Genomic DNA, 15,053 nt, shown 5'->3' with positions numbered 1-15,053 from the left:
TTTCACCTAAACTGATACCTAGTGTGAGAAGTGATGCCTGAATCGATAACTGAGATTTCCAAATATATATAGTGGGGACTCTGAGGGAGCTGAATACGATAAGAAATTTCTTCCGCTAATGGCGGTACCCATCGCAACATCCGTGTTGAGTTTTTGGGTGGACGTACGGCCCACGTTCATTGCCAGCGATGGCGCATTTCTTATATACAATGGGCTGACCATCCTATAACCGACACGGCGGGTGAGCTTATACGTTGGCAACAAATATCCTTATTCGTGTCCTCGCTGGAATTTAGTAATTATTTTTATAAATTATATATAAAATTTTAAATCGAAAAGAATATATTTATTGAAATGTTATTAATTTTCATGTCTAGTTTTTCAATGAAGTGGGGAGGCAGAGCAAAACATGGACGCCAACTGGATCAACGGTCCTAACGCTGAATGATGATGTGTCCTTGCTGTCTGTCGGAGAAGAAGCGTGTGTGGCATTTACACGTGAGAACGTGGACCACGTGACAAGGATAAATGAGTTGAATTGGGCCAAATATAGTACTTGGAAAGATTTGCTAGAAAAATATGGCCTTCCCAGATTGGTCAAAAGATTACTTATAGTCCATGCACATTTCTAACGCATTTTTGTTTCCTTACAATTCCTTTTCAGTGAATGTACCCGTCAAACGCGGTCAACGCTTATATAGTGCTGCCTACAAATGTCACCTGCGAAATTTTGGACTCTGATTATAACGTGGCTACGTGACAAAACTATGGGCTCAATTTGTGAAGGTTTTACGAGGACAGACTTTATAAGAGGTATAAAAAGAGTTGTGATGAAGCGTACAAAGTTGAATATCTACATGGAAGTGTAAAGGCAGAGTGATAAGGACGAATGTAAATTCAGTATAAAGTGAAAGAACTTTTCGTCATTGTGATGATGAGATGAAGAAATTGGTTCCGTGATAAGAGTGATGATTAGGTGAAGAAATTGGTTGACATATACGGCCCACTAATTGGCGCCCATAACAGAGGGAATTATAAAATTATCAAAATTGCTCACCGTGCTAACGAGATCGGAAAGGGAAATATATAAAGAATACCAATTGGGCAGTAAGTACGTACAATCAGATCGGAAGTGTTGTTTGACTTGAAAAAACACATGAAATTTTCTAATGCAAAAGCAATGTTATAAAATGTAGAATATTGATGAGTAACGAATTGAATGAGAAAAATTGTGTTGTTTATTTGAGTATAAGAATGAGGTGGATTGTTAACTGGTTTATAAATTATTTGTGTTTAATCCATATATTTTTATTATAGAGTTTGTGTTTAGTTTTTAAGTGTATCTTTGTTATTATAATTGACCAGAATTGTTAATTTTTTTGATATTATAATTGACCAGAATTGTTAATTTTTATAAACTTGTTAAGTTAAAGTTGAAATGTTTGTACGGAATATTTTTATGTCTTGTATGAGGGAGTATGAGGAGGTACATTTTCTTTTCAATAATTAAAATTAGGGTGGATTTTTAGCAGATTTATAATTTTTTTAATAATAAGATTGTGTTAATTATTAGGGTGGATTTTTAGCAGATTTATAATTTTTTTAATAATAAGATTGTGTTTAGTTTTTATATGTATTTTTGTTACGACAATTTACAAGAATACGAATGTATCTTTTAAAATTGTGTTATGTTAGTACACATTCTTTAGAAAGACAAATATGGTGGTGATGTGTAATCGATTAAGTGATCAATATGGAATTCACACTAGTTCTTTTTAAATGAAAATAAATTATTTATGGAAATGTTGTCAACTATATATATATAAATTAATTTAAGTAAAACATCATCATACATGATACTTTACTATGGTTAACATCATTTTGATTGTTAATAATTTTTTTGTTGAGAAATATTTTTTCACTTTGTCGAGATCTTCATAGAATTTCTTCATATTAGCCAATAATCTGTAATAAAAATCAAAGTATTAGATTCTTATGTTAAAGTAGAGATGTTTCTTTGAAGATGTTGTGTTTCACTATCTATGTATTTCAAACATTTTGTATTTTGGGGAGTAAATTTGTAATAGTATCTATGATTAAAATTCTAGAATCTTCTATGTTTTAGTTAGTTAAATATCAGATACCATGATTTCTGTAATAGAAAATGTATTATATTAAGTTAGTAGTCATCATGAACTTTATTGGCCTTATTTTCTAGCTTTGCAAAAAAAATGGGGATATGTTTATTGCCACATAAATGATAAAAATATATTATCACATTAGCAAAGTAGATAACAAAATTCATTGGTTTTAACTTCAATCTTCTCAAATTAAAAATGGTTATATGCTTATTGTGAGAAATGAGGTATGTCATGATAGTAGGTCAATAAAAAAAAGGGTTAATATTATAAAATAACATATAGCTGTTTTCTTAATTAATTTTACTTTATTTAATTTGGTAATGATGATAGTATTAAAAAAAATACAGTAATATTACTTCAAAATTTAAAATGAAATTTAAAAAATATATAAATTCAATATCTCTCACCATCTTTATGTTATAAAGTATTATGTAAACTATATAATTTAAGGTTTAAATCATCCATGGCTCAAGCAAACCCAAAAAATTCTCTAATAATTTAACTTTTAATAAAAATTAAATACCATTGTATATTTTCACTCAAATTATTAAAATTTTAAAAAAATGCAGAAAATAAAAATATATATTTTAATAACAAATTACATGCACTCACTAATATAAAGTGTTTGTCACCTAAATTCTTTTAATAATCATGTAAATTAGTTAATAATATACAGCGTTTGTCACCTAGATTCTTCTGATACTCAGGTAAATTAGTTAAAGTCCATGCGAAATTAGGTGAAGCATGTTTACGAATGCATTTTCGAACTTTACAATTTACCCAATGTTCACATAAATGTGAGCATTAATGTGGATAATTTCATGATATATGAGATTATTTATAACTACTATTCCTCTGGTAATAGATGGGGTTGGATTAGGCAGGAAAACAACTTAATTCAATCAGTACATGGGGTTGGATTAGGCACCTAGTTTTATAACTACGATTCCTCTGGTAATAGATGGGGTTGGATTAGGCAGGAAAACAACTTAATTCAATCAGTACATGGGGTTGGATTAGGCACCTAGTTCGATCCGTAGATTTACGGTAAACACTCGTACTCCACATATCACTTTGTAACCATTAATTAAACTCTGGAAAATGAACCAGCAGCCTTACCATCCCTCCAGCCCTAGGAGTACTGCTTAAAATACCACCGGCGATCATTTGAAAGCGGGTGATATTGTTGCATCGCCGGAGTAGTAGTGCCTATAAAGGGGAGGCGGACAAGCTTCCTTTCTTCTTACTCACTAAACTCTTAGTAAGGAATGGGCGATGGGAGACATTTAATCCTGGACTGTCGCTGCCAGCTATACTTTCACTTTATGAATGAAGAAAAACCCTCGTCCCGCTGCCAGATATATTTCCACTTTCTGCTTTTTCTTATCGTTTCGTTAATTTAATAATTAATTATACATTATGTAAAAGGTCAAAGAGCTTGTAGGTACAAAACACAATAAGTCGCATGAGATTTGTTTTTCCAACGTATCGGATATGAATCTAAATTCACGGTGATGAGTGTCAATGTAACCACTAATATCTATTTTGTTATATAACAATACGATATAAATGCACACTAATGAGTATCATGTAAATACAACTCATATCTATTGCGGTATATAATAATTCATAGATATAATAGTTTATGTTATATTGAAACGGGTATGTATTTATATGATGGTGAATGTGTATGGTTGAATTATCTATTGCGTTATATAATAATTCATAGATACAATAGTTTATGTTATATTGAAACGGGTATGTATTTATATGATGGTGAATGTGTATGGTTGAATTATCACGCAATAATAGGGTAAATAATGTTCATCAATATGGATATATTTTATGAAGATAATCATGATTCATTAATTATGTGTTAATTTTATATAGGTTAATAAATTGGTAGGTTTAAAAGAAGCAATTCTGAAATTGTCAAAATAAAATTAGTGTAAATTGCTAGGTCTAAGAGAAGCAATTGTGAAATTGTCAAAATTGTTCACTGCAATAATGTATTGGGAAAAATATGTAAGGAATATCAATGAGTAATAACTACTTGTAATTGTATAGGATAAGGTCAAGCGACATAATAAATATTAAACATGTAGGCTTTTTGGATCTTATTCCCTGATAGGCATCCTATATTGGAATTGGCCTTTGAAAGGTTTAACTTTGTTTTGAAAATTCCACCAAATATTCAAAGTTTAGAAGATGAATGGTTTAGATTTGTCTCAAACTCTAATATTGTGTGTTTCCTTCTTTCCTCAGTTTCATAAATTAAATATTCTCCCTTCTTCACGAATTGTATGTTTTTTCACAATCTCTCCATTTTAAGCTTCTTTCTCCCTTTCATATTCACTTCAATTTCCTCAATTGATTTTCTTGGTGTATTGCCCAGAGAGCTACTCGATTGATTAATTGACTTAGTTGAGTTGTTGGATAGTGGAGCTCTTGCATTCAGTGGTTGATTGAGGTGTGAACTCGTTGTTTCATAGGATTGTGTAAATTCACAACTCAATTTATTAGCTTTCTAAGATTTAGGTTTAATATCATTGTTTACTATTACCATAGCTTTCTAATATTTCCATAACTTTGTAACATTTAACGTTTCATGGCTTTATGGCCTTGTGTTTTCACATAATTTTCATTATCTTATGAGCCTCTAGTTTTACAATAAAATATTGTTTACAATTCAGTTTTATTTGTTTTTATAATTTTATATAATCTTATAGTTAAGAAGATATATAATAGGATATTTCAATATAGTATAATAAAACAGTTTATTCATTTCTATATAATATAGTTTTGTTTAATAAAATTTTGTTGAGTATACTTTACCATGCTTTTTAGAGTTGTAATTTAATATAACTTAATAAGTTTATAATTTTATATAATTTCCAATTTAACTTAATTTTGTAGTTTAATATAACCCCTTTAATATAATTTAGAATTTATAACATTGTTCAGTGAGTTATCATTCTAAATTTTTTACTTTCCATTTGAAATTTAGTTTACGAGCCTATGTGGAATTGGCAGCTCTAACAAATTATCATGGCTACATTCACTCTAGGAGTGCCTTGAAAGCTTAAGGTGATTGGTTAAGGAATGGCGATAGGTTTTTTCAAATTGAAATTCATAGTGTTGTGCCTGGTGGAGAGTGTTGTTTCCGGTGGAGGGTGCTATCCCCTCCCACCTCCTTTTACGACAAGCCATAAACTCAATATGTGTATTTTGGGGGGCCAATCGTGGGGAGTTAAATTTTTTATTTTGTTTTTAAAAGTGGTGTTCAATTTTATGACTAATTTAAGTTATCTACTATCACGCAGGTATTCTTTTATGCACGGAGTAATGCATAAACAAATTTACAATCAAAGCACAATCAATGTTTTGTCATTTAAAAAATATTATTATATTTTTTAAAGAAAGTAAAAATCATAAATTTATTTAAAAACTAGATATGGATATGCGCTTGGACATACATTGATATGTATTCATATTTTTATAACAATATTTGTTATTTTTGGATTAGGGTAAGGAGTTATTTTTTATAAATTTATTATCAAATATATTGATATATCTATGACAATATGTTTTGAGATTGAAGTTTAAGAAATTATCACTGTTGGAACATTTAATTTTAAGTGTTGTTAAACGAATGTAATAACACTATTGGCTATGAAATGAATCTGGGCTAATAGTTGAAATCTTCTAGTGATTTATCACACATCACAATCCATATTTTAATCAAAACATTTGTTATCCTTTTGGTGGAAGTTAGAGCTTTATTTACCTAAAGCTCCCATCAAAATCTATTTGTATCTATTAAGGTCACATCGAAATGAGGAGATTGTACTCTTAGGCACCCTACCCAAGGATTGCCCATTTGATTGAGAATGGAACTTGGACCAATTAAAGAAAACATCAACATGTTTACTCTTAAATCATAAACTATTGAATAATTTATTATGCAATAGATTATAATTTAGTGGGCAATACCACAACAATATAACAATGGCCAAGGCATAGCTATGTTAATGTCTTGCTTGTGGGAGCGCGGCAGCCGTGTGGCATTTGGAGGTATGGGCGTCCAACTAGAGAACGCGATGGAGATGTGGCCAATAAGCGAAACTCAGGTGTGTACTTTTGATGCATGCTGACCACGTTCTTGTCGTGCATGCTTTTTTCTGAGCCATCCGGTCATCTGTTCTGAAGCAATCTCTAAAACACACCTGCACTCTCATGACTTCCGGCTCGTCCATGACACTTGTTGGAGCTTAGCCTTGCAGTTTGTTAGCTTAACTCTTTTCATTTTCCTCCGGCTAGCACTCTGGCTGGTTTTCTTTCCATGGTCTTTTCTTCCTGCTTCAGAATTGCCTCCTGCAATTCTGCTCCTCGAATTTCCTTCGATTATGTTGTGTGATGATTATCTCTTTTGCGAAGAAGGACCAGCCTGGCTTCACAATTCTGTGCATTTAGATAAGGGCTTTTCTCTGGTTATTTTCGCTTTTTCTTCCTCCTCTTGCACTCTGCTCATGGCCAGCCTGCGTTTCTTCAGGTTAGTAGTTTCTATGGATTGAATACTTTATGTTGTTTTCTGTTTCTGTTATCAAAAATGGCTTCTTAAAGGAATGTTTCCAGGTAGTTTTGAAGCAATTACACTCTTTTTGAATAGTGCAATATGAAGATTGGAATGAATTCTGAATCTTGTAAAGAACAAAGAAAATGGATAGTATGATATTGAAGTTAGATTGATTTAGCATAAAAGAGTCATTATCCTTTAAAGCATTCCTGTCGAACTTTTGTGGAGTTCTCATGCCTGGAAAATCTTTTTTAAGCGGGTCATGGATATCGATGCTCAAGGTTTCGAATTACATTGTTATTACCAAGCCTTGTTCGGATTTCCGGTTTAAGTTAGGTCCTTGGTGGTGTGTCTGTGAGGTCTTCTGTTGTTGTATAGTTTGCCCAGAAGAAACTTCATGAAGTTTTGCTATGGTGAAACATTCGGAACGCGATGGAGCTCGTAGCTCACTGTTTGTCACCCATTGAGTCCTTCTAGTTTTTCCGGGCCGGATTCTTCGTCGGGGAGCCGGCCTATGACCATCAGTACAAGCCTTAATTTCACCCATCTGTTCAGGACTTTCTCGAGCAGAGTCAAGTAATGTGAGCCGTGGAAATTAAATTTCCTTGGGGATGGGGTACTAGTTTCCGAATTAAGCAAAGTCGTCATATTTCAAAAATCTTTGTTGTTTGTCAGATCCCAGCTCACAACACAGCTACCCCTTTTAACCTAAGGGACAGATGGCATAAATTTAATCTCCTTAGCTCTTGGGAAAAAGGACCGGTTTTCTTTCCGAGGCTTCATCTGTCAGTACTACTGTCAGAATTTAAAATTCAAATCCCTTTTCTCTAGGCATCTTGTTCAGAAATCTTCTGCTACCATTGACCATAGTGTCCGTCATAGATCTTTATGTGGATTGTATGGTACTTGGGAGCTAAAATTTAGGTGGCAGGTTAATAGCATGGATCTTCAATCTGACACATCTGCCATGGAGGCTATGATACAAGCGGCCATCCAAGCTGAATCGACCCATAGAAGTGCCAAACTATCAAGTGAATGGCAGTCCACCTTGGAGGAAATGTTGATTCATCCCGTGGCCCCACAGGAAGTTTCGGATGGTTTTGTCCGGTCAAAGGAAAAACCTTTCCGCCCTATCGACCAAAATGATAAAGATATCATAGAAAAGGCTCGGGAGGAAGGATATTCTCTGAAAACACAGAAACCTGTAAAGATAGCCCCCCCTCCTGCTGCCATTAAAATTGATAGTTCCCATCTGGCAGAGCGCATTGTAAGTCTCCAGGGTAACGCCCTGGTTGGTCGGTGGCATTTTCCGGAATTGGAAGACTCGAAGATGAGGGCTTGGCTTGAGCAACAGTGGAAACCGTTAATAGGATATGTTCCTATTATTGCCAGATTGCTAAAGGAATGGTATTGTTTTCATTTCCTAAATTCTAGTGACCTGGAAATCATTCTGAAGCATCAGTGGGTGTACAAAAGAAGCTTTCTGGCATTGCACAGATGGTATCTGGGCTATAACCCTTTAAAGAATATCCCATCTAACAACTTAATTTGGGTCAAGCTTCCCAGTCTGCCATTAGAATTATGGTCAAAAGAAACTTTAGAGGATATTGGCAATGCCATTGGAAGATGTGTCTATGTTGATCCTTGGTGTTTAGGAGAGAAAGATAAACGAGTTGCGTGGATTCTAATAGATAAAGCCTTCAGGGGAGGATTTCCGGATCATATCGACATATTTTGGAGGGATCTAAAAATTAGGCAAAGACTGGATTTCTGGGGGGTACCCTTTAGATGCTCAGCTTGCCATCGTATTGGGCATCTAATAAAAAATTTCTCTCGGCGTCTTAATCTCCGAAAGCTTCATGGTCCCCATCAGTCTGCGGCAAAGTCTTTCAAAATAAAATCTTCTTTCCCGGAACAGGTGAAGTCTCCGTCCTCAGAGAATCAGTCTCCTCTAGGGTCAGGGGTTTCGACAAAGTTTTACTCTGATACCCATCAACAGCCTTCTCTACAGCGTAAATCCCCAGCTCCCGCGGAGCCTATATCTCCTTCAATGCCACCCTTGGAGCCGGCATCTGACTACGAGGCTCCTTATCCTGATTTATCTCCTGCTAAGCCCCTTTTGGAGCCGGCCTCTGATCATGAGGTTCCAAATCCTCCTCCGATCCCGCATCCCTACAAAAATTTCAATGAGGAAGTCCACATCATTCACTCCTCCTCATTTTCCCCAAAGAAGATAAGTTCTCCCCTGAGTAAAGGAAAAGAGATAATGATATCATCCACCCCTGCAAATTCTCCAACATCTTCGCCTTCAAATTCAATAGGCAGTGATTTGGATTGTTTACTGAGCAAGAAATCTCTGGCAGGGAAAATTTTAAGAACCCTATAAATTTACATGTATAATAAATGGGAAAATCTCCATGGTATATAGGAAAAATGGAAGGTGATTTTATCAATAATATGATATGTATATATAATGTTTTGGCAAATCTCTCACCAGGCATGGCGAATATTTTACTCAATTATAAAATCTTGTGTTTATTGAATACACAAATGAAATCATTGCATTTCTTAAAATATCTTTTGGAATCAAAATTATCGAAATTACATATCGATAACCTAGTGGGTGTAGGATAAAATTCACCTGTGCCATTCACAGAAAGCATGAGAAGAAACCTAATACTATATATAAAACCAAGAAAAATTCAAATTCATCACTTCTAGGGACCTCGTAACCACCCTGCCAATACACAAGTATGTTCCTATTTGCAATTAGAAAAATCACCCAAATTACAATCTGTTTACTCCAGCATATGTTGGAAAGTTATAGAAGGATGGTTAGTGAAATCAATCCATTCCTTTTAGCCCTGAATTTGTTTCAATTTAAAACAGAAGTATACAAATATACTTGTCCAATGTCTATGCTTTAACCATTCACCTTAGGATGTTTTTACAATATAATTTCCTAAGTCTGTTTAACACCTTCGTTATCATAAAAGCCAACCTATATCCATCTTAACTCCAAATCTACCACTCTTAGGGGGATGAAATCTATTTATCCCTCTAAGCACTTGGTAGACCCAGAATTAAGATGGATCTAAGATGATAGAATTTTCCCTTTAAATAGTCTATGCTCACATGAATACCATGGTATTACCATGGGTCAATACCATGGGTTATCATAAACCTAGAGCTTAAAAATTACTATTAGTAATTTATAAAAATTAATAAAATTAATAGTTGATTTTTATTTTAACCAAGCTAAAATGTTTAACATACATTAAATTACAACATCAATTTTTACTCTTGATCGGACCAAATATTTTTTCACTCTATGCTAATTTGCATATCACGATATTTGATACCTCTCGGGGGTTAGTAGATCCAGAGTAAAGATGGATCTATGCTGGTTTAATTCCCCCATTTAAATAGGCTACATTGTAGGTGAATACCATGGGTCTATACCATGTGCCATTTTTTTTTATTAATACTAATATTATGGTTAATAATGTTTTTTTTGCATGGTATTAATAACAATCTAGTCCATGGTATTTGTCCCATAGTATTTTTCCCATAGGTTTCACCTAAATATAACGCATTTTTTTAGTGTTCGTAAATATAAGGTGACTTAAGGACTAAATATAAAAAAATGTTTTATTTGTTTACCATACCTCTCGTTTATTTATATTTTTATTAATTTACCATACCTCTTTTACAAATATGGTATTTGGCCCATAGGATTCACTCAAATAAAACCTCTTTTTTGAGCCTTCATAAATATAACGAGGGTTATGGACTAAATATAAAAAGAGGTTTTATTTATTTACCATGCGTCTAGTTTATTTATATTTTTATTTATTTACCGTACATTTTGAGTAACTATAAAAAGACATTTTATTTATTTACCATACCTCCATTTTACTTATATTTTTATTTCTTTACACCCTTGCATGTATATAAGGTGACTTATGGAGTAAATATAAAAAATGTTTTATTTATTTACCACACCTCTCATTTATTTATATTTTTATTAATTTACCATACCTCTTTTATAAATATGGTATTTGGGCCTTTGGCCCATAGGATTCACTTAAATAAAACCTATTTTTGAAAATGGGTGAATGGATTCACTTAAATAAAACCTATTCTTGAAAATGGGCGAATGGAAGGTTGTAACTCCTAATTTCAAGGGCTAAATTTACCTTTTTTACCCTCTCCCTTAAAATAGTGTGGGCTATTTGAGGTGATTTGTAAAAATGTACTATGATACAAATATTCGCCCACTAAAAATTTAAAACCCCTTAATTTCGCCAAAGGGCGAACATTCGCCCCTAAAATTTTCTATGATCTCTGGAGCTCAGGGCTCTCACTATTCATAAACCTGGAGTACAAAAATCCCCGCAAATAATTCCAAAATCCAAAAGTAATATTACAGTAAGGAGGAAGAACAATAGCGGAAGTAGGCATTTTAGGGGGAGAGGTCAAGGTGTAGGCAGAGGAGCCCGCAATTTGTCCCTTATAGACGTTCCTATCATAGACATGACTGAAGATTTGCCCCTTAGAGCAAGCATGGCCGAAAAGATTCCAAAATGAATTTCATCATATCCATGAACATAAGGGGGCTAGGGGTAGACCAAAAAATTTTGGCATTAAAGGATTTTTTCGCTCTGCAAGCCCCAAAATTATTCTCATCCAGGAAACTATGCACGCCTCTTCTGTAGCAATCTCATACTTCAGGAAGATGTTTCCTTCCTGGCATATATCTGCTGTGGAAGCCAATGGTCTTTCGGGGGGGTTAGCAGTCTTGTGGGATCCGAACTGGATCAAGGCAAAAACTTATAGCTGTTTGGCGGGAATTTTGATCTCGGCGCATATGAGGGGACTCAACTTCCCAATTAACATCTTGAATGTATATGCTCCCTACAGGAATAGACTGCAATTTTGGGAGAAACTTTTTGCCTCTGAAATTTTTGATGTTGAGTATTTATTGATCGCAGGGGATCTAAACGTCACTCTTAATATGGAGGAAATATGGGGCATCAACAAGAAGAAGGACCCCCTTGCTGAAAAAATAAAAAATGAACTGCTGTTGCGGAGGAATTATATTGACATCCTCCCTCCCCAAATGCACCCGACGTGGGAAAATGGAAGAATTGAAAATGCCTACATAGCAAAGAGACTTGACAGATTTATTCTTCACGCCAGTTTGATTGACAAGATGGGCATGCCTTTCTCAACGATCGAGAATGTCTTCATTTCGGATCATAGACCGATCTTATTAGGCTAGAAGGAAAAAGGCTTTAGAAAAGGATATTGTTTCAAATTCAACAGAACAGCCCTGGAAGATCCAACTTTCAATGACCATATAAAGAAAGCATGGAGCGAGATGGTGTCCTCTAGTCCCTTTCCGCTTTTGATGACTTTTAGAGATAAAATGGAACATATGCGAAAGGTGGTAAAAGAATGGCAATTTAAGAAAAGTCAGTCCAATAAAAATGATCTTAACAAAATTCAAAAAGAATTGGATAGAGCTTCGGAAGCCATGTCTGTTCATCGCCTATCCTTCAAAGAGAGGTGTCACATTAAGCAGCTTCAGAGAAAGAAAATTAAAATTTTAGAACAGGAGGAATCTTTCTGGAGGTTGAAAAGCAGGGCGATATGGCTAAAAGCAGGAGACAAGAATACAAAATTTTTCCATAATTTCGCAAACTCCAGGAGGGAGAAGAACTCCATATGGAAAATTAGTGATGGAAGAGGAGGTTTTCTATACTCTCAACAGGAAATAACAAATGAGGCGGTGAGTTTTTTTGCAAATCAGTATAAAAGATCTGAAGTATGTAGCTTTCAGGATATTATGTGGGGCATTGAAGTGTTTCCTCAGATGTTTGACGAGGACACAAATGATCAAATCTTCCAGCCAGTAACTGAGGAGGAGTTGCTAAAATCAATGAAGTCCTTCAAGAGAGACAAGTGTCCAGGGCCGGATGGCTGGACTATAGAGTTCTTCATTCACTTTTTCGACATCATCAAAGTTGATCTGTTAAAGATGGTAGAAGCTACCAGGATAGCAGGCAGTATCAATCAGAAGACGTCCTCCACAAATATTGCACTTATTCCAAAGAAAGGAAAGGCAGAGACTTTTGGGGACTTTTGACCGATCTCATTGTGCAATATCTCTTACAAAATTATCTCAAAGATTGTTGCAGAAAGAATAAAAGCAACTCTGTCTAATTGCTTATCAAAAGACCAGCATGCCTTTTTGCAAGGAAGAAACATCTTGGATGCGGTTGCTATTGCACAGGAAGGTCTTTTTTCCTTGCATTCCAAAAAAAGGGACGCAATCATTCTAAATATTGACCTTCGTAAGGCATATGACTGCCTTGAATGGGGATTCATTCGATGTTTACTTGCAAAGGTTGGCTTAAGAGCAAGCATGATAAATTGGATCATGGCCTGCGTGGAGAAGGTACAGTATGCGGTCATCATTAATGGAATCCCATCTCCCTTTTTCTCTGCTTCCAGAGGTCTTCGTCAAGGCTGTCCTCTTTCTCCACTCTTATTCATTTTGGCCATGAATTCCCTCAGCTTACATATCAACAAGGCAGTCATAGAAAACAGGTGTCAGCCGCTAAAAATCTGCAGGAACATTTCTATCTCTCATAATTTATTTGTTGATGATATTATAATGTTTGGAATACTATGTAGATACACTTGGTTATGTTTTTTTGAAATCCTTTTCAATTTTCAGAAAGCAACAGGTTTACAGATAAACAATACAAAATCAATCATCTATCACAATGATATTTGCCAGGAGGAGGTTGAATGGTTATCGACTCTCTTTGGCATTGAGGAGCAATCTATCAGTGATGGAATTAAATACCCGGGCTACCAGTTAAGAGCAAATGGATATTCAAAGGTGGACTGGCAGTGGATTACAGATAGATATTATAAGAGGATATCTGTATGGGAGTATAGATGCCTCTCGCTGGCAGGAAGGGTGATCTTGGCTCAATCTGTCCTAAATTAGCTAGCAGTTTACTGGTCTCATTTATTTTTCCTTCTAGCGAGCATTATCCAGTCAATGAATAAGCTTACTGCTAACTTTATCTGGGGTGGTCAAGTAGGAAAAAGGAAATATCACCTTTCGAAATTATCAAACATTTCTCTGCCGAAGAACATGGGAGGATGGGGCCTCTTAGATTTGAGGACTTTCAGGAAGGCTCTGTTATGTAGGACCCTGTGGAGAGGGATTTATGAAGAAGGGCCATGGAGCAACATAATTCAAAAGAAATATATGCGTAAGAAAGACATATCTTTCTGGTTTAGGAAAGGAAGGATCGACTCTCCGTTTGGATCTTCAATATGGTTAAGCCTTCCCAAGATTGAAAGTTATTTCCTGGAGAACTTAGTCTGGCGGTTCCATTCTGGCAAAAAGATTCTTATTGGGAAAGACCATTTTCTGAGTGGTGCTGAGGTTATCGACGTTCCTGAATCATTACTGTCTTTCCTCCATAGAAAAGGATTTTTCTATTGGGACAGCTTAATTGCAGGTTGGCAGGGTCCGATTCCTATCTGGAAGGAAGCAGGATGTTTGGGCTTACAAGGTGATCTCGCTCGGCAATGGGAACTTATCAGAACACGTCTCAGAAACTGTGGGATTTTTCGCTCGGTGAATTATGACAGTCTTATATGGAGGAACTCAAAAGGGATAAACTTTATTCGAGTTAAAGACATATACCAAAATCTGTGTGGTTTAAGGAAAGCTCCTCTCAGCCCTTCCTTTCCTCTCATCTTTTGGAAATCCGGGTGCCCATCCAAAATGATTTTATTTTCATGGTTGTCTTTTCACAATAGAAATCTCTCTTGGGAAAATTTAAGGAAGCGAGGATGGCAGGGTCCAGGCATTTGCCCCATCTGCAAGTCAGCAGAGGAAAATAATTTCCACCTTTTTCTTAACTGCAATATATCTCAGCAGCTATGGAAGTCCCTGGCGGATTTCTATGGGATACAACATATGCTCCATGTGTCTATTAGTGAAGCGTTTCTATGGTGCAGTATGCTAAAGGAGTCTTGGAGAACGATTTTCATTATCACCTTTTGGTTCGTATGGAAATGGCGCAATAGTTACATTTTCAACGGAAAATCAATCCCTTTTCTAGATATTTTCTCCAACATCACTCTTCTTTATGAATCCATCCCGCAGAAGCCTCCTAAGCAAATGAAACAGCTATGCATCGAGCCCCCTCAGGAGCTTTCTCTTATGCCAAGAGTCTTTTTCGATGGAGCTGAACATGACAGAATTTGCGGCTGTGGGGTGCACATCTTTGTAAATTTAAACA

The 15,053-nt window shown here is 35.3% G+C and overlaps 1 protein-coding gene across 1 annotated transcript; it reads left to right on the top strand.

The window, feature by feature from the left end:
* The first annotated feature begins 13,162 nt into the window (after positions 1–13,162).
* LOC149164812 (uncharacterized) lies at positions 13,163–13,741 on the top strand. Its single transcript, XM_089429614.1, has 2 exons — positions 13,163–13,315; positions 13,463–13,741. Exons 1-2 carry the CDS (start codon positions 13,163–13,165, stop codon positions 13,739–13,741), a joined length of 432 nt encoding a protein of 143 aa, XP_089285740.1.
* Positions 13,742–15,053: the final 1,312 nt, after the last annotated feature.

This window comes from Pinus tabuliformis, chromosome 5_1, assembly GCF_031772625.1.
Source record: "Pinus tabuliformis cultivar Carrire ecotype Pingquan chromosome 5_1, CPIR1, whole genome shotgun sequence".
In the NCBI taxonomy this organism is placed as follows: Eukaryota; Viridiplantae; Streptophyta; class Pinopsida; order Pinales; family Pinaceae; genus Pinus; species Pinus tabuliformis.
This window is presented reverse-complemented; position numbering and strand designations above follow the sequence as displayed.